Here is a 24071-nt window from a genome sequence, read left to right as displayed (position 1 = left end):
AGTTACTTAGATATTTAGTAAATACTAATACACTATCAATTATACTAAATCTCACATATCTTTTAAAAGAATAAAAAAAGAAGAAATATCTCTTAGCATTATTTGCTTTTAAATCAATCAATGAATCATTCATACATATATACTATATTTTTTTATTAATTAAAATTTCAATCATTTTAGGCATCAAAAATTCGCATAATTTTTTTTTGTTTGAATAATAATCACTAAATTTTAAAGTTTTTAGCAAACAATTAAGTAAAGTATAAAAATTGAATTAAAAATGTGCGGAGGAACAGGTGTCGAAGTTCTTACATAAATTATCGGTTGGGCATATTTCAGTGCTTGGTCAATATCATTTTATGGATAAGTATATGAAAATTACAAATAACAAAGGTATTTATTTTCATTTCAGACTTGATCTATTAAATTAAAAATGCTATCTATATTGATTGATAAACGCATAAATTGCATAGAAAATAGAATTAATCATCTAACACAAAATAATATTTTATTTAAATAAACTTTTATTTTAAATAGAGCCGAAGGATGTAAAATAGACTACTTAATATTTAACTTTAGTGGCTTCTTCTTTTATACGATTTACAATGTAATTGGTTACTGGGGTGATTCAGAAGCTAATGGCACAGGTGATGTTGAAATTTAAGATGTAGTCTTTGCAATCCATGCATTAACTTTAACTTGTGTTGCCTTAGGATAATGGTTCTACTATCCAGTAAATATTTTAATCAATTAATCTTAAAAAATGCCATCATATCAGTCGATTGCGATTGCTTGTTAATCTGCTATAAAATTTATAATATAAATTGCAAGCTTTTTGTTAAATTACTATATTAAAATAAGCAGATATAATTAATAATATTTCTTAAAATAACAATTTATAAAAAAAATTATTAGAGAGGTAAAAACTAGATCACTCCTTTCTGCTATGCTGCTACTTGTGCTATGTGGATTTTTGCTCTTTCCTATGCCTCACTTGATAAGGTAAGAAATTAATTAAACTTATCTACCACCTAAAGCCACATTTTACTTATTTATTTATTTATTTATTTATTTAAAAATTAGACTGTCTTTAATAAGGACGGAAGTTGGCCAGCTAAGTTGAGCTTGGCAAGTTGGTTAGGATACATGAAACTTGCAATTACTATTTTTAAGTATACAATTCAAGTCATTTGGAATATTAAAAGATAAAGTACAGAAGGATGGAATATATTTAACATATTATGTGATATAACCGGAGGCACTTTGTCTGTATTATAAAGTGTTATTTAAGCTATTGCATGTGGAGATAATCCTTTTGGTGGAGCTTTAAATGCTGTTAAATATTTATTAGGTCTTATTTCTATTTTCTTCGATGTTATCTTCATTATTCAACACTATGTCATTTACAGAGGCAAAAAACCTGTAATTAATTCTTTTATATATTAATTAAATTATTCTTTTACAATCTGATAATAACTTCTAATATAAAAGAAAACTGTATAGCAAGAAGACGATCTCAACATGTAACAGACACCTTTCAAAGCAACTTACGAAGAGTGATAATTAATTTTTGCATATTAATTATTTGTTTAATTAGCTTTTTTAAGAATTTCAATTAAATTTTGCTAAATAAATTTATATAAATTAATAAATTAAGTTCTAAAATATAAATAAATTAATTTGTAAAATCTTTCATATTTATAGTCGAGTTAATTTTATTTTCAATATATATTTCAATTAATATAATTTCTCCTCTCTTTAACTCTAATTAAACATTTTATAAATTAACAAAAATAGGTCACTTAACTGATATTTATGATTTAATAATAGCCTATTAGACAAAATAATAATAATAATAATAATAATTGACTTTTAAAGAATATAATTTATAAAATAACTTCATATTGTATATTAATCATAAGATGTTTCTAGATTTTTACCCTTAATCAATTAAGAAAAAAAATTTTTTTTATGAAAAAAATATTTTTGTTTGTAGAAATGTGTTTTATTTAGAAAAAGTTAAAATTCTTTCATATTTACTTAACTTTTAGCTTTATATATCCTTCAGTTATTATTATTTTCATCATTTTTAAATACCCAATTAATCATGAAATAATTTCACATTAATAAATTAATAAAATAAATAAATTTTAATCTTTTAAATAAAATATTTTTTTTTTAGAAAAAATAAAATAAAATAAATTTTTGAATTTAATGTTTAATAAAAATAAAAATATTAAAAAAAGCCAAATATTTATAAATTTTCTTTATTTATTTATCCTTTTTTAGAAAGATTGGATTCACAATAATCAATTGATTGAAACTCTATTAAAAAAAATAAATTCTCAAACTGAGGACATTTATTTAGAAATAATGTTGATTTATTTTAATTCAAATACAAATAACACAATTAATTTATTATTTTAAATTTATGAAAATACTTAAATAAAACAAACTACTTAAATAATTTTAACATTTTAAATAAAAATTTTGTTTTTGAAGTAGAATTTATTGTAATAAATTTGAATATAATTTGAATAAAATAAATTATAAATTGAATTGACTTTATTTAAAAATTATTTTATTTTGAAAATTGTATCTTATAATTGAAAAAAAAAATATATTTTAAATTCTCTATTTAATAAAATTAAAATATTATTTAATATCATAATAATTATTAATTTTGCTTTCTTTATTTATACTTTATATGTAGTAACATAATTTTTTTTATTAATTTATGAAAATATTTTAAATTTTGTTAAAGATGTTTATTATGTAGGAGGACTTATCATTATTTGAACTATAATCATTTAAAAGGTATTATAGATATTGATTTTTCTCATTAATTTTCAGCTAATTAATAAACAGCATTAGTTTTAGATTATATTTTTATATTATTTAATGAAATGTTTATTTTTTAATATCAGCAACAGTTATCTAATCTATCAGAATTAGATACTCCTTTATTTACTACTCTGAGGATGGAAGGATTTTCTATTGCTGCCATAACTCTTTCTTTATCATTGATTTATTTATTTACAGAAAGCTCCTATACATGAGTACCTGGAGTAATATAGACATCTACTTTATAATCTCTTGGAAGTGATCTAATTAACTTAACTTTAATCATTAATCCTATAATTTGAGCTAAACTACAGTGAGGAATTGTGGGTGTGAAAAGAACAGTTACTAATTTGTGATCGATATTAACTTTTATATTTTCTGGTTATAGAACATTTAACTATTCTAATGTTAATGGATGTTCTGGATCATCAATATGTCTAATCAAATCAAAAATTTCTAGTTAATCTATTTCATCTTCAATTTCTTCATTTTATTCTAATAAATCTCTCTTTTTTCTTTATGCTTCTGAGATAGTTTACTTTATTTCATGAATTTAAGGATTTGGGTTATCGACTTTGGACATTATTGCTTGCTATCTTAAAATTTTTCTTGCTATTTTTATTAAGAGACTTTTTAAATAAATTATAAATATTCTTTCTATTAAGAAGATAGAATTAAAAAAAGCATAAAAATTATAAAATAGGTGATATATACATACACCTATTTGATCTAACCTTTTAAATTTGAGCCCTTTATTTTACAAAAAAACATACATATAAAGCATTCATAAAAAAAATGTCATTTCATTGATAAAAAATATTTTAATAAAAGAGAAAAAAGAATAATTTTAAAATAAAATATAAAATGAAATAATTAAAATAAGAAAATTAATTTTTAAATAAAGTTACTCATTAATTAATTTCAGAATCTTTTTCACTAAATTAGTGAAAAAAAAATTCAAATACTTATTTAAAAATAATAAAAATTAATTATTTAAATACAAAAAAAAATGCAGCATGACTCTCTTAAAAAGTTTTGATAAAATATTTGTGAATTTTATATTTTTTTATTATTTTTATTTAATTTGTATTTAGTTTATTTATTTTGTTTAAGTCTTTTTATCTTTCTTTTGTATTTAGTTGTTTACTTTTTTCAATCTTTTTATCTTTTATATCTTATCTTATCTTATTCTCATTGCTTTTATCTTTTTATTTTTATTTTTTCTTTTTCTTTATCTTTATCTTTAAATTTTTCTTTTTTTTCTTTTTTTTCTTTCTTTTTACTTTTTTCTTTTTAAAATTTGCCTTGCCAATATTATTTTTTAAATTTCGAAAAATTGTTGCCTGCCTTTTAGTTAGTACCTAAGGGAATAAGACATAATTTTTAAGAGGTTACCGAATTAAGAGGTGGTTTTAATTAATTTTGACAAATCCAAGACTGTTGAGTCTTTTTATATTTTGAAAACTATGATGCATAAAATTAATCATTTAGTTTAAAATAATTAGGTTATCATCTGTAATATTTAATTTACAAGTATTCTTTCATTGCTTAATACACTGCGAAAAATTAAGCTCGAGAATAATGTGAAATTAATTTACTATATGATTAACCTTTATTATTTTTTTCTACTTTGCAGGTGATATGCAGGGGGGAAGTAGAAATGTTAAAAAACTTATTTTAAAAACTTCTAAATGATTAATTCTAATGCAAAAGTGGTGTAAAAAAGATCCACATTAATTCGCCTCTTGGCGAGTTTTTTTTTATAAAAAATTGTTGCCTCTATGCCATTAATCTAGTTTTTAAAAATCTATTAAAATAATTTGCCTCTGAAAAATGAAAATTAATTAATATTGCCATTAAAAATAATGCCATTTTTATTAAAAATTCTTTAAATTTATGCCATATTTTAATTTGTTAAAATTTGCCATTTTAAATTGTAAAATTTATTTATTCTTTTAAAAATTAATTTATTTATCTATTAAAAATGTTTTGATTAATGATTGTAAAAGTAAGTTTGCCACTTAAAATTGTATTAAAAATTTAAAAAAATTAATCTTAGCCTTAATTTAAAATTGGTTTTATTGTAGATTTTTAGATTCTTGTTTTGCCACTTTGAATTTTATCAATAGATTGATTATTTGCCACTTTTTTATGTAGATTTTTGCCACTATTGTATGTATAGATTGTCAGCCACTTGTTTTATTTAAAATTCTTGCCACTGAATGATTTGAATTCTTTTTTTAATAATAAAATACCAAGCGTAGTTTAATTAATTAATTAATAAATTTGATAATGAATTGTGATCTAATGATAGCTAAATATGTGATTAAAAATTAAATGTCTTTTATTATTTGAGATATTTTCTATTGAAACACTGCGATGTGAAAAGATAGAAATATAATCTCAATAATATAGTTTCATTTTTATTTTTAAGAAAATATAATAGCTGTATTTTTAAAAACTTAAAGTTGTTTGTTTTAATTCATTATCTATTAAAATTTTTAAAAGTAAAATTTATTTATTTATTTAAGTTCACATCCAATATTTAAATTATTCAATTATTTTTTATTTGTTTATTTCTCTCTATTTTGGTTTTATTTTCCCTCGTAAATCTAATTCTTTTGAATTTTGCATTGATTTATATCTTATCGAGATTCATAAGAATTGAAGCGTTGCAATAAAGCATTAATTTCAAAGAGACTTTCATTATTCTATAGTCATTCTACAACATCTCCGAAACACTGCGATGCGAAAAGGAGTGATTTTATAGTAGAATTGATCTATTTGAATAGGAAGTTTTCTTATCTTTTAAAAATCTTTATGCAGAAGCCTTGAATTCTTTTTCATCTTAGGTGAATTAAAAACTCAGATATAATCGTTAGCAGTATTTCTTAATTATTACTCTTCCTCATCAGCCTTTTCTCTTCAATTATCTCTATCTCACTTCTCTCTCTCTCATTTTAGCAGGATTTTTTGGTAAATTTTTATTTGATTAGTTTTTATTTATGCTTATTTGTATTGAGAGTTTAATATAATTTTTTAAGAATTAGACCATACCATTGTTTGTTTTTTTAATTATGATTGATGAATTTTTTTAAATATCTATGTGAACCTAAAAATATTTTAATTTTTAAAAAATAACCTGATTAAATGGTGTTATATAGAGAAGGACGTTTTCTCTTCAACGCGAAAAATAATTTTGTTTGTTCTCTTAGCAAGAGAATCAACCAATTTTATTTCGCTCCTACATAATTTTTTTATTTTCTTTTTGTATTTTCGCTCCTATGATTTGTTTTGTTTTTTAGACCGAAGAAAAAATTATCAAGAAAGATTTTTTCCTAACAAAAAGAAAAAATAAAACTAATCAAATAAATTCAAAATAGGTATTTTATTTATTTTTCCTTAATTTTGAAATTCAAATTATTTATTCATTTATAAGTGTGTTGTTTGTTAAAGATATTCCTCCAATTTAATATTTGATTTTTTTCATTTATGATTTAATAAAAAATAAAATCTAATCTAAAATTTATTCTAATTTTTAAAAGAAATATTTTTATTTTTTTTAATATTATTTTAAATAATTAATTAATAAACAATTTATTATTTTCAATTATTTAAAATTATTTTTATATTTATTTATTAAATAAAAATCAACTAATTTTAATAACCTAGTATATTTTTAAAATATTTTTAAAAATGATTTCTCCTCAAATTTAAAAGAAAAAGAGAAAGTAAACTTTATAGTAGAAATATAATTTGATGATATAAATAATTTTTTTGAATTTAAAATTAAATTCTCTTTCAATTTAAGTAAAAGTTTATTAAAGACGAATTTCAAAATATATAGAAAATCAATTTAATAATTAAATTAATAGAATGTTGCATTCTTTATTATATCATAAATAATTTCTTTATAGTAGGAAAATTAATAAAAGTTGATGCTTGTTTAGAAGCAAATTCAATTAGCTTAAAGAATAATTTGATAAATTAAATAATCTATAATATTAAGCCATCAAGTTAAATAAATTGTTCATTACAAATTGTTCAAGAAAAGTAGGAGAAAGCGGAATTAACTAATCTTAACTATATGGAAGATAAGTAATAGATTTAAAGAGAAAAGAGAATTTAAATAAAATAGGCTTTTTTTCTGTTCAGATCATGCTTTGAACAAGAAATAGTTCATTAAGCAAAATAATCAAATTAGATGAAACATCATTTTATATAACCACAGCCTCATTTTAAAATACATTTGCTTTTTTATTACTAAAGGAATCTCCCTTCCAATTAATAGTAATGAGAAAATAAAAATTGGAATTAAAACAGTTAAGGATTTATAATACAGAAAATAGAACAGAAGAGGCTTGTGATATTTAAATATAAATTTAATTTCAGATGAGTTAGTAGAATATATTTATTATCAAAACAGATTATCAGAAGTTTATTAGAAGTAGATGAAAAAAATAAGTAGTCATCCAAACAATTAATTAAGAAGCATTGAAGACGATGGAATTATGCAGGGATTAGGAGTAAATTTTATTTTTAATAGGTATCAATAAAGGCAGATTTATTGATTTAATTACTTTATTTTTTTACATCAAAATAAAATCTGCTATTGTTGATATTTAAATAATAGCGCTACCAATACAAGTTAACATATTATTTTATAAAAATTAGCATAGGAGTAATCACATTATTGTTTATTTTTTATTGATTATGAAGTGAACTTGCACAATAAAGAATATTAAACTAGCTAACAAATACGTTTCAGAATTCACTAAACTTTATCAATTATAAATTTAATAGATAATCAAATGAATAGCGGAAGCAGTAATGCATAATTAAGTAAAGAAGATAATTTAAGGGATACGCTTAGAAGACCTCCTCCTAGAATCATAGCTGGTAAAATGCCAGATGCTTTCTTTACTAAAAAAAAGTATTGATGTTTTTCTTTTTTACATCTGACTAGCTCTTCCAGATAAACTATTTAAACGAAACAAACTCTCTTTTAAAAATATCAGAGAATCATTTAAATATTTAAACTTAAATTAAGCGTATCTGATTTAGCAATTCCGAAATGAGCTAATCAATGAAAATATTTAGCTAATATAAAATTAACTTATATCTTTTTAAATTCAAAAAAGGAATTAACTCAGTTCTTTGAACGGAAAAGTTTAGCAACTAGGCATATTTGATGCCCAAAAAAATATAGACAATCTGATCGAACAATAGTAATATAATTAAGCCTAGAACTTACTGCAGCCAATAAATGTTGTAAGAACTTTTATTAAATTTTACTTTACAAAAAATGAAAAAATAAATTATTATTTAAAATTTTAGCAATGATATTTATTTTTTTACAATTAAAGAAAGAAACTTACGCTTTTATTTAAATATATTTTTATTATTAAGAATGAAGAAAGAATGTCTCCGTAGCCTAACGATCAAGCAAATTAACAAGAAATAATATAAAAAAAACAAATCATGAAACCGTCTTAGAATCTTAAAAATCCAATAGGATCTTATAGAACTTACATGCAAAATATGCAATTAATAACGGAAGCCATAAAAGAGCCAATGGAATGGAATAAAGAAAAATTGCAATAATTTCTAGAGGCAGGTAAAAATAATAAAATATCTTCATCTAGCATAAAATTAGAAGAGATGATTACTTTAGGAGTGATAAAATGTTAAAGAGGTAAAAATTAAATATATTAAAAAATCTACTTTAATTTGATTATTATGATTCTGCTTTTTTTGACATTTATTTGGTTATATTTTAAGAGATATTAATATTTTATTTTTTTAGATTCAGGAGTAGTAAAAAAGATATTTCATGCACCTACATTGAGATTGTATTCAGTGAAAGAGGTTCCTTTATCTAGTAAATAAGCTAGATAGAGCTTAAGAGATTGGGTTATAACTTGGTAAAATAAACTTCATAATACAGGAAAACATGTAAAACTATATGGCCATTTTTGGAATGTGCCTGAAGGCTGTGTGTCAATTTTAACGGAATTCTTAAGCGGAGGCAGTCTACAAGTAACTTTTAACTTTATAAAACTAATCTAGTTAGTTATTTAATATATACAAAATATAAGGATCTTCTTGAGAGTTTCGGTACTCTTCCTGAATCTATAATTAAATAAATAGTCATTCAAACAATCAGTGCATTAGATATTATTCATAATTTACCGAATAGCTATTATGGTGGTCTTACTCCAAGTTAAATTTTATTTAAATAGGATGGAAATGTTAAAGTAAATATCCAAATTTAATATTTTGCTAAAAAAATTAATTTAATTTTTTAGTTATCATTAGGAATTTCGTATAGATCTTAATAGTAGTAATAGAATTTTTTCAACAGTGTAAATATGTCTAAATAAAATGAAAGAATGAGGTAATTAATTATTAATTAATTTCTTGTTCCTTTTAACTTTAGAATTTCATTTATGTGTTCAAATATTTACTTTTAAAATTTTTTCTATTTGTTGACGATTGAACCTTTTTTAACTTCAGTAAAATTTTACGTTGAAATATCAATAAATAATTAAACAAAAATTCAAATTAATAGATTTTAAAATAAATAACTTTTAATTTGAAATTAGTCTTTTCGATCCGAGTGGAGTAAATACGCCAAATCTTTTTAAAGTTCCTCCTTTAGATAATAATAACAATAATAATCAATAAAATTAAAAAGCACAAATATAAAAGCAAGATGATGTATTTAGATTAGGGATGCTTGCGTTGAGTTGCGCGATAGGTTCTTTTGATATAATAGAGAATGTAAGTTTACTTTATGAATGCATACATAAACTTCTCGATGATTAAAATAAATAAGATCCACAATATCGTGTATGCTGCATATTGCACGCAGAAGATATTCTTTAATAAATGATGGACGAAAAATTAAAAATTAATTCAAAAAAATAACGAATTAATCTTTCAATAAATAACTTATTAACCACAAATAGATTCACAAAAGAATTTTTAGATTTTCTTTGCCAAACTCTAAGATTTAATTACCAAAGCAGATCTACGTTGGCAAATCTTAAATAACACCCATTCTTATCAAAAGAAGTAACCCCAAAAGGAGTTAATATCAATATCACAGATTTACTTAAACACAGTTAAGGATGGAGTAGAAATTAATCTCTGCCAGCAGATTTTTAGGGTGCAAGTGAATAAGTATTGGAAAGATTATGTGAAGGCATGCTCTTAGTATTACCTATGTGCGAAAAATGGTTTGTTGCTCCTAATTATTAAGAATATACTCGTCATATAAGAAATCTTAAACCTGAATCTAGTGCTATTTAAATATTGTCACAAGACTTAGGGTTAGATGCAAAATTAGTTTATTCTAAGCTTATATAAGTCTTTGATTCATTTCCATTTATAAATACAAAAAGAAATGCTCAGGGGGCTAAAGTAATAGATGGAGTATTCCCTCCTTTCTTTTAAGAAAATAATAATTAGTAAGCTCAATAGTAGCAGCAACAATTATAATAACAATATCAAAGTTGATCAAAATATAAAATAAAATAAAATTAAATTATTTTAGATTTCCTTCTAAATTTTTCTTAATAATATGACTAATGCAATTGCGACAATAAACAATAACTAACAATAAGTTTTATTCAACAAGAATTAAAATCAATTTAATTAAAAAATAAGATTCAATCTTTCTAACCGAACTAATAAATAAATAAATAACTATTTAAAATTGGATCATCAATTTTCTTATATAACAATATTAAAAATATCACAATAAATTATTATTGAATGTATGTATGTACTATTCTAACTTAATATATAACTAATTCCTTTTTTCCTAATGATTCTCCATAATAAATTTTACTAATTATTTTTGTTACTAATAAAATATCAATATTGTTATTTGATTACATTTCATCCAATCTTAATTTATCATAGAAATAAAAATTAAGACAAAATAAATACTTCTTAACTCAAGCCTTAATTTAAAAGAAATGACATTAAAAACTTTATCTTTTATTTAATAATTTTAAAGTCTATCAAATAAATATCTTTCAAATAAAATTTATTAACTGACTTAAATAAATTTTTAATTACGAAAAATTTCTTTAATATGACAAAAATTAAATGAAACCTATTTTAAACTTAAATAATAAATATTATCATCGAATTATGAAATTTAAATATGTTTAAATAAATTTATTTAATTAGAAATTTTTAAAAATTCATTACAATTTTTCAAAGTTTTTAAAGAATTAAATCCAACTTTATAATAATTTATTTATGTTGTTAAATTTTTTATTTCATAATTTGTTTTCTTTTATTATTATTTCTTTTTCTTTCTAATGAATTATTTTTCTGTTAGATTTTTATTTTTTGTTTTCTGTTAAATTTTTATAAATTAGTTAACTTTTTTTCTTAATTTAAAGATTTTTTATTTATTAGATGATGTTATTTAAATTTCTTTCTTTTGTTTTTATTAAAGTAGATTAGAGAAGGTTTTAAAGGAGAGAGAAGATTTTTTAAATTATTTTAATGTGAAAAAGACTATCATAATTTATATTTTAATTTGAGATATTTAAAATAAGATTTTCTTCAGAAAGTTTATGTTCAACTAGTATTATATCTTAGAATTGCTCATTATCGGAGGGAAGTCGTTTCTCGAAAGCATTTTACCAGGATTAAAAACTAAATGTCTTAAAAACCATGAGCGCATACTAAAATACAACTTTCTTAAAATATCTATTATTTCAAAGTATCTCTAAGGGAAGGAAGATAAGAATTTTATTTGCTTTTTAAGCATGATTGGCTTTGATTTGATTTTGAAATACTATGTGTTCTAATTATTTTTCAAAGATTCTTTTTTGAATAGAAATGTTAAAAACTTAGTGGCATATTAGATCCTTTGAGAGTTTTATTTAAAATAATTGTAGAATCTCTGAATTAATAAGTCAAACACCATGTCCAAACCTTTTTTATCAAGTAAAACAAGGTTCGGTATTTATTTATTTTTTCTTTATTTATGAAATTAATCAATTAAGAAATTTATTATTAAGATTATTTGTTAAAGTTTTTCATCAAATCAGTCAGTTAAAAATTAAATCAAAAACATACAAAAGAAATAATTTATTTGATTTTCTAAATAAATCAAAAGGTAGGAATTATTTTTTATTCTTTTTCTAAATATTTTTATCTAGCTAGATTAAGTGGATATTTATCATTAAAATGGAATCATTATTTTTTATATAATTTTATTAAAAAAATAATCTAATTTAATTTAATTTAAATTTAATAAATTGATTATAAAAATTTCTTAAATTTTTTATTTTCTAACAAAAATAATATCTATCTTAAATGAAGGAAATAATAAAATATTTGATATTTTTAATATGAGCTATTATTTCATACTATTTAATATAAGACAGTATTTGAAAAAATTATTTATTATCATTTTATCCTTTATAAAAATATTAAGTATAGAAAAATAAAGATAAAAATCATGTATTTTGAGATAATTATTTTAATTTAATCTAAATTATCTTTGAAAAAATCTCTTTTTAAATTAAAGTTTCTAAACATAAATAGAATTTTGCTGAAGCTAAATAGTAATCTAAATTTAACTTATTCAAATAAATAAAGCAATAAATTTGTACTTTTTTGATGATATGTTTTCTAATTTAAATTTAATAAATAAATTGTTAATATATAAAATTCACTAAATATTTTATTCTCTTTCAAAAATAAAAATCTTAATAATTAGTAAATAATAATTATAATTTTAGAAATTAAATTATTTTTTTATCAATTTTATAAAAATTTTGAAAGAAACAATAAATTTAATAATACTTTTATGCTGAGCTTATTATTTATAAATACTTAATATGAGATAGTATCAAAAAGATAATTTATTGTCATATAATCCTTTCAAAATTATAATATTGATAAGAAAAATTAGATAAAAATTTATTTCTATATGGGAAAATTACATTAAGTTAATCTAGTAATCTTCAAATTAAAGTGTCTAAAAAATATTTATTTTTACTAAAGCTAATAATCTAAAAATTACAAAATTGAAAAATCTAAATGAAATAAATAATTAATTTGATTACTATTTTGATAATTTATTTTTTAATAAGTAATAATTTGTAATTTGTTTATATTTTGAGTCGGAAATTAGATAAATGTATTATGATGCTTTCATGATTAATTCAATTTAAGAAAATAACATTTTTAATAGTAAAATTAAATTTAAAATTTAAAAGGCTTTAAAAAAATAGAGAGCTATTAAAGGTAGTCATTATTTAAATCATTTTATTCTTTTTAGCAAAAATAAAATAGAGAATTGATTAAATATTTTAATAGTTAAAGTAATCTATAAGTTGAAATAATTCATTGAATTAAAAAAAAAAGTATAATAAAATAAGAAAAATTATAAATCTGTAATTTCTTTACTTACTTTAGTACAATCGAGATAGTAAAAAGAATTAGGACTAAAAAAGATTTTTTTTTAATATTATTTTTTTGGTTAAGAAATTGAAAATCTTTGATTATATTTTTTTGTTAGCAAAATTTTTCTTTCTTTAAATTGAAATAAAATTTCTTTATTTGCTTACATAAGCATTAAAAAATTTATTTATTGATTGAGTGATTAAAAATAGGATTTTTCGCTTTTATTTTTGCTTCTAAACTGTAAATAAAATTGGGTTTATATTTCTTTAAAAACATTTTTGTTTTTTAGTCTTGTTGATTAATGAATGCAAAGGTTTTGATTGATAAAATAAAATAGATGAATTATTTTTAATTTGATTGAAGTATTTTAATTAATTATTTTGTAAAAACAAATATTTTTCTAGTAAACAAAGATTGAATGAAGCGAGTTAATTAATTAATATATTAATTATACTTTGTAATACATGCATGTAAAGATAAAAACATACTTACTATTATAATTTCTTTTATTGAATTAGATCAATATGTGGCATAAATTGCATAGTTTTCAAGACCGCAAGTATTACCAGCAGCAAGTGTGATGTAACCACCTACACCCCAAGAAGTACCCCAAGAGTTTCTAACCTTCCAAGTACCATTAGCATTGTAACCAACAAGTAAAACAGCATGATCAGCTGCGTTGGGATCAGAACTGCACTTGCTTTAAGGGAAAACACCCGAAGCATAAGAAGACCATTAGGAGGCATCAACGCAGATAGAGATAGGTTAATTCTAGAGAGCGGCTTGAAGGGCAGCATCACTAGCAGTAACTTAGAATTATTAAGAAGGCTTGTAACCAACACCTTCAAGAGTTTTGTTGCATTTGCCATCCTTAGCAGTGTAAGCATATTAACTCTCTTAGACAATACCGAATTTTTAAGTGTAGGCAACAGCATCAGTAGGCCAGGCACCACCACAACCTTCACATCCGAAACCTTCAGCACCACAGCAATCAACAAGCTATTATTCAGAGAAAGAAATAGGAGTATTAGGTTTGTTGTGGATGTTGTAAACAGATTCAAGTAAACCAGCAGTAGAGAAAGCCCAGCAGGAACCGCATTATTATTAGTTTTTAACACCGGGTAAAACATTCTTAGTAGTCCAGTCGATAGGTTGACTAGCAGTCTCATTTAAGTTTAAGACGGCGAGGTTCTTGTTTAATTAGGAAGGAAGAGACTTCATAAGATATCTAGATTCGAATTCTTCAATAGTTAAATCAGCGAATTAGTTGACTTCTTGGTCATAGGTTCTAGTTGAATCAGCATTGTGCTTTTCAATCATCTTTAAGTTTTCTAAGAAGACAGAAAGTCTGTAAGATTCCTCAGATTCATTGTGATATTAAACATTGAAAGATCTCTTGAATTTTAAGAATGAATACATATCAAGATGACCATCACCGTTGGGGTTTCTTGTAATTAAGTAAACAGTGGCAGCACCGATTAAAGCTAAGCCAACAAGGAAATAAGTTAATTTCATTTTGCTTTATATTTATTTTCTTTTACTTTTGTATAAATAATTAATTATTTATTTATTATCTTATTTTTGAGATAAGAAGGCACTTTTTAAATCTTTTATTAAATTAGAATTTATCAATTACAAAGATTAATAAATCAATCAATAAACAGGCTTTCTAAATTATTTATCTCATCTTATACAAATAAAATGCAAACAGACAAATTCAAAAAGAGTATCTTTTTTTACATAGTAATTGCTTCTAATTTTATGGTTAGAATTTAACTTCACAAAATCAGTTTTAATCTTATGCTGCTTTTGCTTTAGATTCAATTTCATCAGTAAATTGTAAATTTAATAACATATATTAATAAAAGATTTAATTAGCTTTCATTTCTCAACTTGATTAAAAATATGATCAATCATTTTTATATTTCATCCATCAATTTTTTAAATTTATTGGAATTAGCACTTCTATCTTTAGTAAAGCTTAATTTTTACTCATTAAAAAAAAATACAAAATTTTACATAAAATTATAATTTATTTGATATATAATTTGTAAAAAACAAATTAAATATCCTTACTACTAATAAGAAAATTAATAAAAATATTACTTTTATGTATGATTTATTTTTCTTCTGTGTAATTAACATAAAATTTTACAAAATGAAGGAAATATAAAACATTTGTAAATGTTTTAAAATATTGAATCGAAAGAATTATTTATTATATACAACTTAATCATTTTAAATATTTTAATATCAATCAAAATAAAAGGCAAAAGGACAAATTCAAAAAAGAGTATCTTTTTTACATCATAATTGCTCCTAATTTTTATGGTTAGGATTTAACTTCACAAAAGGAGTTTTATTCTTATACTGATTTAGGTTTAGATTCAATTTCATCAGTAAATTGTAAAATTAATAACATATATTAATAAAAGATTTAAGCAGCTATCATTTCTCAACTTAATTAAAAAATATTATCAATCATTTTTATGTTTCAACCATCAATTTTTTAATTTATTAGACTTAGCACTTTTAACTTTAGTAAAAGCTAATTTTTACTCTTAGTAAAAAATACAAAATTTTGCATAAAATTATAATTTATTTGAAAGATAATTTGAAAAAAACAAAATAATTATTTTTGACTACTAATAAGAAAATTAATAAAAATATTTCTTTTATGCTTGATTTATTTTTTCTTCTGTATAATTAACATAAAAAGAATTACAAAAGGAAAAAAAAATATTTGTAAATGAATTGAAAGAATTATTTATAATATATAATCATTTTAAATATTTTACTATTAATCAAGAATACTTTTTATTAAATATAATTGATGATGATATTAGTTATTATTATTATTTTTTATCTTAATATTATTATTTAGGTATACTATCAAAGTATATATTTGATTCTTCTAATTCCGCACTATTATTAATTTCTTATTGGATATATTGTGCATTCTTTTATTTGATGATAAATGAGATTTAAATATTTTTCCATTTTATTTAATGTGTTAGAGTTCCTATTTTACAATACATGATGAAAATAAGTAGTAAATCTTATATAGTTTTTTTTTATAAACAGGAAAAAAAACATATTTTTATATATCAATTTAAAGAATTATTTATGTGTTTGTAATATATTTATTTATATCATATATTTAGAAGTTTTGTTTTTAGCTACCATTTTAATTTACAACTAATGGCTTTTATTTTATAAAAAGAAAATAAACATAGGTATTTGAAATTCATTTATTTTTTAGAAAACTCCATTAATAGTGCTCAGGAGAGTTAGAAATTTTCTATTTATTTTTATTTGAAAAAAAGCATAAGATTTTTTATCTAAAACAATGTGGGACTTTACATAGAAAATAAAAATAATTCATTATGAAAAAGTAAAGACAAAGTTTCCGATTGATTTATTTTATTTTATAACCTAAGGATTTCAATATTTTGTTCAATTTGATGATATATTGATTAGTTATTAATTTAATTGTTAGAAGAATAAAAGATATTCGTTAAAAATAAACTAAACAAATTAAAAATAAGAAAACTTTCATAAATATTAAAAATTTAATAAATATAAAATATTACGAATAAGAAGACTATTAAAAAGAAGGTTTGAAAATAGTTTTTAAATATAATCGGCTTAAATACTAGTTTTTGATCTTGCATAAGTTGAATAGGTTGTCTATCCTTCATAATTTACAACATACTTTGAAAAAATTATGTAGTAATAAAGAGAAATCAATTTATGAAATTATTTCTCTTGACGGCATTATTATGTAGAAATAGTCATTCACTCATTCAACAAAATAAACCTTCTCAAATAGCCTTTCATCTTAATTCTGCTAGATAATAAATTAAAATCTATCTGAATTGGATTGGTATATTCAAAAACCAAATCAACCAAACAAACAAACTACAACATTTCTTTATCCTTTTTTAGATTTCAATTTTTTTGCGAAAATGAGAAATATAGATATTAATCAAAATTAGCCTGAGATCTTCTAAAATGTTAGTATAAGCATTCTACTTTACTTAAAAACAATAAATTTTATTAACTCTCTTCTCTCTAATAAAATATTTAATAAATTATATAAAGATAAATAGAAATATAATTTTAAAAATAAACAAAAAGATTTTAAGAATATTAAAAAAAAATATAAAAAAGAAAACAATATAAAATTCACACTACATGATTATATAAATAAAATCTTTTGATTCATAAAAGATACTAAAATATAAAAATATAAAATAAATAACTCAATTAAAATGTTTCATATAAAATTATTTATTAATCATAACAGATTTCAATAATAGATATAATTAATTTACTTTCATAATATTTAATTTTTTAAATAACTTAATCTTTTTTCTATACATTAATAAATGATTAAATTAAAAAAATTGTTGTTAAAAAATTTGTATAAAGCTTAAAAAGAAATTTAAAAATGATGAAAATTGCATACACACAATGAACTAAATAATACAATAAAACAGATATTGCTAATTTATTATTTTTATTTATTTGAATATTTTCCTTAGTATTATAATAGATTTAATGAATTCATTAATGAAATTTAATTTATTTATAGTTGAAATTTAATTAACATTTGTTGGAATAAAATTTCATAGATTTATTGTTGAGAATTAATTAGCTTTTATCGGAATCTGATTTTATTGATTCATAATTTAATAAATAATTTGTTTTATAAATAGATTAAATATTTTTTCGTATTTTAAATATAACAGCATTGAATGAATTGATATTAAATTTTTATAATGAATAATTTTTATGTAATTCTAATCGTAAAAATATGATTTTAAAAAGTATTTATTATCTGCAAAATTTAATATTGATCACAAACATAAATTGAACAAATAAGTGCAGTAAGGAGTATCTATCATTTATATATTTTATGGGATAGAAATAGATGAATAAGTTCAACAAAATATCACTCAAATTAAGTTGCATTGTTAGATGTTCTTTTCATCTTCGTTTTCAAAGATATTTTGTTATTCCTTTCTCTTGGGAGCTTAGAGCTTGGTTCTGTTTTAGTTCTTCTTTTAGACTCCAGTCATAGGTTGAGAGTTTTGTAAGGAAACAAGGGTAACTTTAGTCATTTTATTATTTTTTTATTATTTTTTGTTAGGGTTTTATAATTTTTTGATTTAATTTATTATTATATAGGTAAACTAGTGAGAGTATTTAAAGATAATTTTTTGTGTAAAATCGATTTTGAAATCGAGTGATCACTTTCAATTTGTTATTAAAAAAATTGCTCCATTAGCTCATTATTTTACTAAATTTAAACTTTAAGATCTAATTCCATAAATTAGTTAAAATATAATGAAAATTCAAGCTAATTTTTCTTGATCAAATCTATGGTAAATAATCTTTGCAATAGTTGTTTATAATTGAAAGTTAGAAAATGCATTTGATGGAAATTTTTTTACTACTTATTGAAATATTATTAAGACTGTAAACTAATTAATTAATTTATGCATTATATAAATTTTGAATTAAATACACGTATCAATGATTCTTTTAAATTATAATTTATAGTAGCTTATTATTCTTTATAAAAGATAAATTTAGAGGTCAGTGCCTTGATTCGTTATTTTGTAAAATCAGTATCAAAAATTAAAATCAACTTTGATTTTAAAGTATGTTGATAAAAATAGAAATTATTATAAAACCATTTAACAATAATATAAAAACCTGTACTTTAATTATTAACTATGATTCTTTTTCAAAAAAGATACCTTAAATGTATCATTTAAAAAATGTTTACCCAAACAATTAATTAAACATTTTTAAAATATGTAAAAGCATAGCTTAATTATAGATAAAAGTATTCAGTATAGGCTTATCAACAAAACATATTTATTTTCTCAGGTATTTTTGCTCTTCGCATCCATATTTTAAAAGAAAAAATAAGGTACCAATCTCAAATTTAAAATTAAAATATAATTAATAGATTAATTAAGATTAATAATTAAAAGCAAGTCATTGAAATATAACATCTGATTTTAATCCACAAAATTTTTTTTGATGGTAACTTTGGATTGCTTATATTATGTAAATATTATTTAAGGAAATGATCAGAATTTATGTTCAAGCATACAAATACTAAGAATAAATAAACTAAATAAAATTCACATGTATTTTATAACAATAAAAATTATAATAATAATGATATAAAATCATCATTCTTAAGAAATTTACTCTATTAAAACTTTAATAAGGAAAGCATTTCTATTTTTATTGATTTTAAAACAAACAAATGCTTTTTAAATATTTAAAACTTTTATTTTCTTTAAAAATTTAATTCTTTGATAGGTATTACTTAAAATTGTTAATTGGTATTTGTGTGGAGTTTTTATCAAAGTAAATAGGTTTTACTATTAAAAATTTGTAATATTATTTTTTATTTAAATATACATCATATAACTAATTTTTTATGATCGATTACAGATATTCCCAAAAAAAAATTAATCCATCTATATAATAAAGTTGAATATTACCATTTTTTATATTATTATAGCATAATATTTGGTTCTTACAATAAAATATTTGATTAGCTAAGATTAGTAGGATTTATATAATAAATATCAGAAAAAAAGCAATTTTATAATTTCAAATATTAAGTTATTGACTAAATTAATTAAAAAAATTACAGAGATATCTACATAAAATATTAACCTCGTTATCAAAGAGAAAAAGCTATTTACTTAAATATTTCTAACATTTTTTGTTTTTAATAAAACTTTATGATCAATAAAACATTTATTTTTGGTTACTTAATCATTTTATGAAAAAAAAAAATATTATCCATAAAAAAATATTTTATCATTCTAATAGCTTTCAAAAATATTTGGATAATATTTAGAAGTTCAAAGATATTTTATAATAAGTAAAAAATTTAAATAAAATTAAATAAATACAAAAATAGATAATGTACATATGAGAATCCTCTTTACTATTATTATGAAACTCTTAGCAGATATTCATGACATATGATAAATACATTAATTTTTAAATATTCACTTATAAAAGAAAATTAATTTATTTTTAAATTTTAACTTGGTTATCAAAGAGAAAAAGCTATTTATTTAAATATTTCTAACATTTTTTGTTTTTTAATACAATTTTATCATCAATAAAAATAAAACATTTAATTTTGATTACTTAATCATCTTATGAAAGAAAAAAATATTATCCTTAAAAAAATAATTTATCATTATCATAGCTTTCAAAAATATATGGATAATATTTAGAAATTCAAAGATTTTATATAATAAGTAAAAAATTTAAATAAAATTAATTAAATACAAAAATACATAATGTACATATGAGAATCCTCTTTACTATTAATATGATACTCTTAGCTGACATTCATGACATATGATAAAATAAATACATTAATTTTTAAATATTCAATTATAAGAGATTTTTAATTAATTTTTAAATTTTAATATTTAGTATAACTACTAAGTAATTTTTGTATCTATTATTTATTGTATTTAGAATTTGATAATGATAATTAATTTACTTTATTAGTCTTAATTATTTTTAAGTTTATTATTATAAAATGTAATAAATAAAATATTTAAATTTTATTTTAAACTAATTCTATTCTAATATTTTATATTTAAAAAGTAAAGATTTTTTTGACTTATAAATAACTAAATAAATTTCTTAATTAAAAATAAAATATATTATTATTTATACCTTTATAATTATTTAAAAATTCATAATATACAAAAAACAATTATATTTTAAATTTTCATGAATTAAAAAATACTCATATATTTATGATAAATATTATAATAATACTTTAAATACCACTAAATTCATTTAAGAAAATATAACAAATATTATAATAAACACCAACATATATATATAGCATACATATACCATGAAAAATAGAAAACTTGAAAACATTTTCTTCAAAATGCCTACATTTTTTCAAGGCTGCAAAAGGTTTTAAAAATTTGATAAAAAAATTGGTTTTTAACATCAAAAAAAAACCTATATTTACAATAGATAATACTTTAACAGTGTGAAATTTAAAAATACATATTTACTTTTTAATAAATGTAAATAATGAAAACAAAATCTCTCATAATAGAAATTATTTATGTCTAAACATAAGTGTCTAAGTTAAAAATTCACCTTTATAAATTAAAAAAGTTAAGCAAATACAATTAATTAAATATTTTTCAAAATACATTATTTTAGTTTATATTTTGTATTTATTTTATTTATCGTTTAAATAATAGTTCTACTTTAGCTTAATTTTATTTGTATTTAGTATTTCATAGGATAAAATTTAATAAATTTATCTTTTACAGTATTCAATATACTAATTAATGTTAGAAATTGCCAAATTAAAAATAGATATTTTAAATATATTGATTTTTTTCTTAAATTTGATATATTAATTAAAAATATCACAAAATATGAAAAATTAAAGCATAAAAAAACTTTTAAATGAAGTAAATATTGTATAATATATTTTAAATATTTTTTTACTAGATCCAATAAAGATATTCATACATCCACATGCGCAATCCTACTTTTTCTTTTATTAAACTTAATAAAAGAATTTCTTTTAAAGTCTTTAACTTCTTGAGTCTTTACTGTTTAGGATGAGTTTCGGTAATTGCTCATGAATTATCCAAAAATTCTTTTATAACTATATCTGTGTTTTTAGAAATATTTAAATCACTCTAATGATTAATGTTAATTAATAAAACTCATTTCAAACCAATAGAAATTTTAATCCCAAACTAAAAAAGAAAAAAAACATAAATAAAAAAATGAATCTTAAATTATGGGCTATCATAAGCGCTATTGCCCTTCTGGGAATAGGCACCACTGTTCTACTTTAAAAATCACATAAAAAACACATCGCTACAATTGAAGACTTTAAGGTTTGCGTTATGAAAAATCTCTTTGACTGTAATTAACTCAAGGATGAGACTGAAAAAAAGAATTGTTAATCTGCTGATTCTTACCTTTCTGGTTTAAATTCCACAGCTTGCTCTAACTTTTCAACATTCATGCAATAATCTTCATAAGATGATGAATTGAATTTCAACTCTTACTTCCAATAATGCTTCTTAGACTAATCAGTCAGCTAAAAAGTTGCTACTTTAAGTAGCTTCTACTTCAACAAGATCTATATTCCTGTCTATAAAAAATGTCTTGGATTTTGAATAACTATATAACTAACCTCTATACAAATTAAATGCAAAAATGATTTTAAAAAGCATTAAAATCTAATATTATTACAAACAATCAAACATTATTTCTCATGAAATAAATCATCAATTTTTTTTAGTTTAAACAATAAATTTTAATTTAATTATATCTGTACATTTTTATCTTTTATATTATATATATTACTACTCACTATCTTATTCAATAATCTATAAAATAAATTTATTTTCTTTATATTTGTAAAGGACATATATCTTTACAATTGAATTCATTAGTAAAATTAAATTATTTATTTTTAGTATTAAGCTTATTAATTTTAAAATGATTTAATTATTTGAAATAGCTTTAAATAAATTTATATTAAATTAAAAGTACTTAATATATTAATTATTAACACACATAAAGTAATTAATAAGCTTTTAAGATTTTAAAACTAATTCAAACAATTTTAACCTTCATAGTTTATGTTTATTTTCAAATATTTAACAAATTGATTTATTAATAATTTAATTAGTTGTTTAAAATTTATGAATAAAATTATAATAAAAATAATTAAATACTTAATAATTTTTAATTTAAAGTAAATAAAAAAAATAAAATAATATAAATATGCATTTTTATTTTTATTTTCCGATTAGGATAATAAGTATTTGAGTTTTATTATCTAATTTTAAAAATTAATGAATTATCTTTGTTATAAACAATTTTGTTTAATAGTTATGTAAATTTATTTATTAGATATTTTGATATTAGTATTTTATTATTAAATTTTATTATGTATTTTTAGTTTCTTAGTTTTTTCTTAATTAGATGTGATTAGAGAGGAAAATTCATATTTGAATTTTTAATCAAGACTTTTTAATTAAAAGGGGAAGAAAAAATTTTCATAAAAAATATAAAGAAAAAAAAATTTAATTTGAAAAGGAAAAAAGGAATCAATTTGGGATTGACTGCCTTCTCATAATTTCAGAATTATAAGAAGTGTAGCGCCCTAATGGTGACAAATTTAGTCACAACGAATCAAATTAAATGCTTAGAATTTTAAATAATTTTATATATGGATGGATCTATTTTTTAAAGCTGGCAATCAAACAGAATGTCGTCTACATAATTTTTAAAATTATTCATAATTACACATTCTTTCATAAGTTTTTAATGGAAAAGTTTTTAAAACCCGATATAAATCATGGAGTTAAGTCAGTTTCCCCTCGTTTTAATGAAAGAATAAAACCATTATGAATAGAAACTACTAAATACTTTTAAAAAGTGAAAACCTCCTCATAAGGAGAGTTTGGAATTATCAAAATATCATTCATTCTAGGCATACCCTTTTTTTCTTATAGAAAAACAATAGATTGATTGAAATATTATCATCTAACTCTCTCTTCGCATATAAAATATATTATAAAATTTTTTTAAATTAGGCATGATATAATTTTCTTAAAAGGCATTAATATTTTTTTTGGCATATTGATTAATAAAGGCAAATATAATTTTTAAAAATAAACCTAAACAAAAAAACAAATAAACTCTCTCATATAAATAAAAATAAAATC

General features: G+C 20.3%; 8 protein-coding genes across 8 annotated transcripts; 3 read left to right on the top strand and 5 right to left on the bottom strand. All coding sequences in view use genetic code 6, as the record gives it.

Moving 5' to 3' along the window:
* Positions 1-280: 280 nt before the first annotated feature.
* TTHERM_00760350 (PQ loop protein) lies at positions 281-1810 on the top strand (the record flags this gene model as incomplete). Its single annotated transcript, XM_001031651.3, has 6 exons — positions 281-393; positions 538-733; positions 916-1002; positions 1084-1422; positions 1492-1556; positions 1798-1810. 6 exons carry the CDS (start codon positions 281-283, stop codon positions 1808-1810), a joined length of 813 nt encoding a protein of 270 aa, XP_001031651.2.
* A 1113-nt stretch (positions 1811-2923) lies between these two features.
* Positions 2924-3628, bottom strand: TTHERM_00760340 (mitotic spindle-associated MMXD complex subunit MIP18, putative; the record flags this gene model as incomplete). Its single annotated transcript, XM_001031650.2, has 1 exon — positions 2924-3628. One exon carries the CDS (start codon positions 3626-3628, stop codon positions 2924-2926), a length of 705 nt encoding a protein of 234 aa, XP_001031650.2.
* A 699-nt stretch (positions 3629-4327) lies between these two features.
* Positions 4328-4747, bottom strand: TTHERM_000760321 (hypothetical protein; the record flags this gene model as incomplete). Its single annotated transcript, XM_012800272.1, has 1 exon — positions 4328-4747. One exon carries the CDS (start codon positions 4745-4747, stop codon positions 4328-4330), a length of 420 nt encoding a protein of 139 aa, XP_012655726.1.
* Positions 4748-6931: 2184 nt separating this feature from the next.
* TTHERM_00760320 (Serine/Threonine kinase) lies at positions 6932-10365 on the top strand (the record flags this gene model as incomplete). The annotated part of the gene is made up of 10 exons (XM_001031648.2): positions 6932-6942; positions 7271-7370; positions 7519-7525; positions 7648-7777; positions 7986-8115; positions 8254-8539; positions 8651-8883; positions 8943-9101; positions 9153-9241; positions 9450-10365. The coding sequence occupies 10 exons, from the start codon at positions 6932-6934 to the stop codon at positions 10363-10365; spliced, it is 2061 nt and encodes a 686-aa protein (XP_001031648.2).
* Positions 10366-11138: 773 nt separating this feature from the next.
* Positions 11139-11543, bottom strand: TTHERM_000760319 (hypothetical protein; the record flags this gene model as incomplete). Its single annotated transcript, XM_012800271.1, has 1 exon — positions 11139-11543. The coding sequence occupies one exon, from the start codon at positions 11541-11543 to the stop codon at positions 11139-11141; it is 405 nt and encodes a 134-aa protein (XP_012655725.1).
* A 2260-nt stretch (positions 11544-13803) lies between these two features.
* Positions 13804-14889, bottom strand: TTHERM_00760310 (papain family cysteine protease; the record flags this gene model as incomplete). Its single annotated transcript, XM_001031647.4, has 1 exon — positions 13804-14889. The coding sequence occupies exon 1, from the start codon at positions 14797-14799 to the stop codon at positions 13804-13806; it is 996 nt and encodes a 331-aa protein (XP_001031647.3). The 5' UTR covers positions 14800-14889.
* Positions 14890-17853: 2964 nt separating this feature from the next.
* TTHERM_000760291 (hypothetical protein) lies at positions 17854-18261 on the bottom strand (the record flags this gene model as incomplete). Its single annotated transcript, XM_012800270.1, has 1 exon — positions 17854-18261. The coding sequence occupies one exon, from the start codon at positions 18259-18261 to the stop codon at positions 17854-17856; it is 408 nt and encodes a 135-aa protein (XP_012655724.1).
* Positions 18262-22112: 3851 nt separating this feature from the next.
* Positions 22113-22511, top strand: TTHERM_00760290 (transmembrane protein, putative; the record flags this gene model as incomplete). Its single annotated transcript, XM_001031645.3, has 1 exon — positions 22113-22511. One exon carries the CDS (start codon positions 22113-22115, stop codon positions 22509-22511), a length of 399 nt encoding a protein of 132 aa, XP_001031645.1.
* Between the last annotated feature and the right edge of the window lie 1560 nt (positions 22512-24071).

Source organism: Tetrahymena thermophila (genome assembly GCF_000189635.1).
Source record: "Tetrahymena thermophila SB210 genomic scaffold scf_8254370, whole genome shotgun sequence".
Lineage (NCBI taxonomy): Eukaryota > Ciliophora > Oligohymenophorea > Hymenostomatida > Tetrahymenidae > Tetrahymena > Tetrahymena thermophila.
Note: the sequence above shows the minus strand (reverse complement) of the source record. Positions and strands in the feature narration are given on the sequence as shown.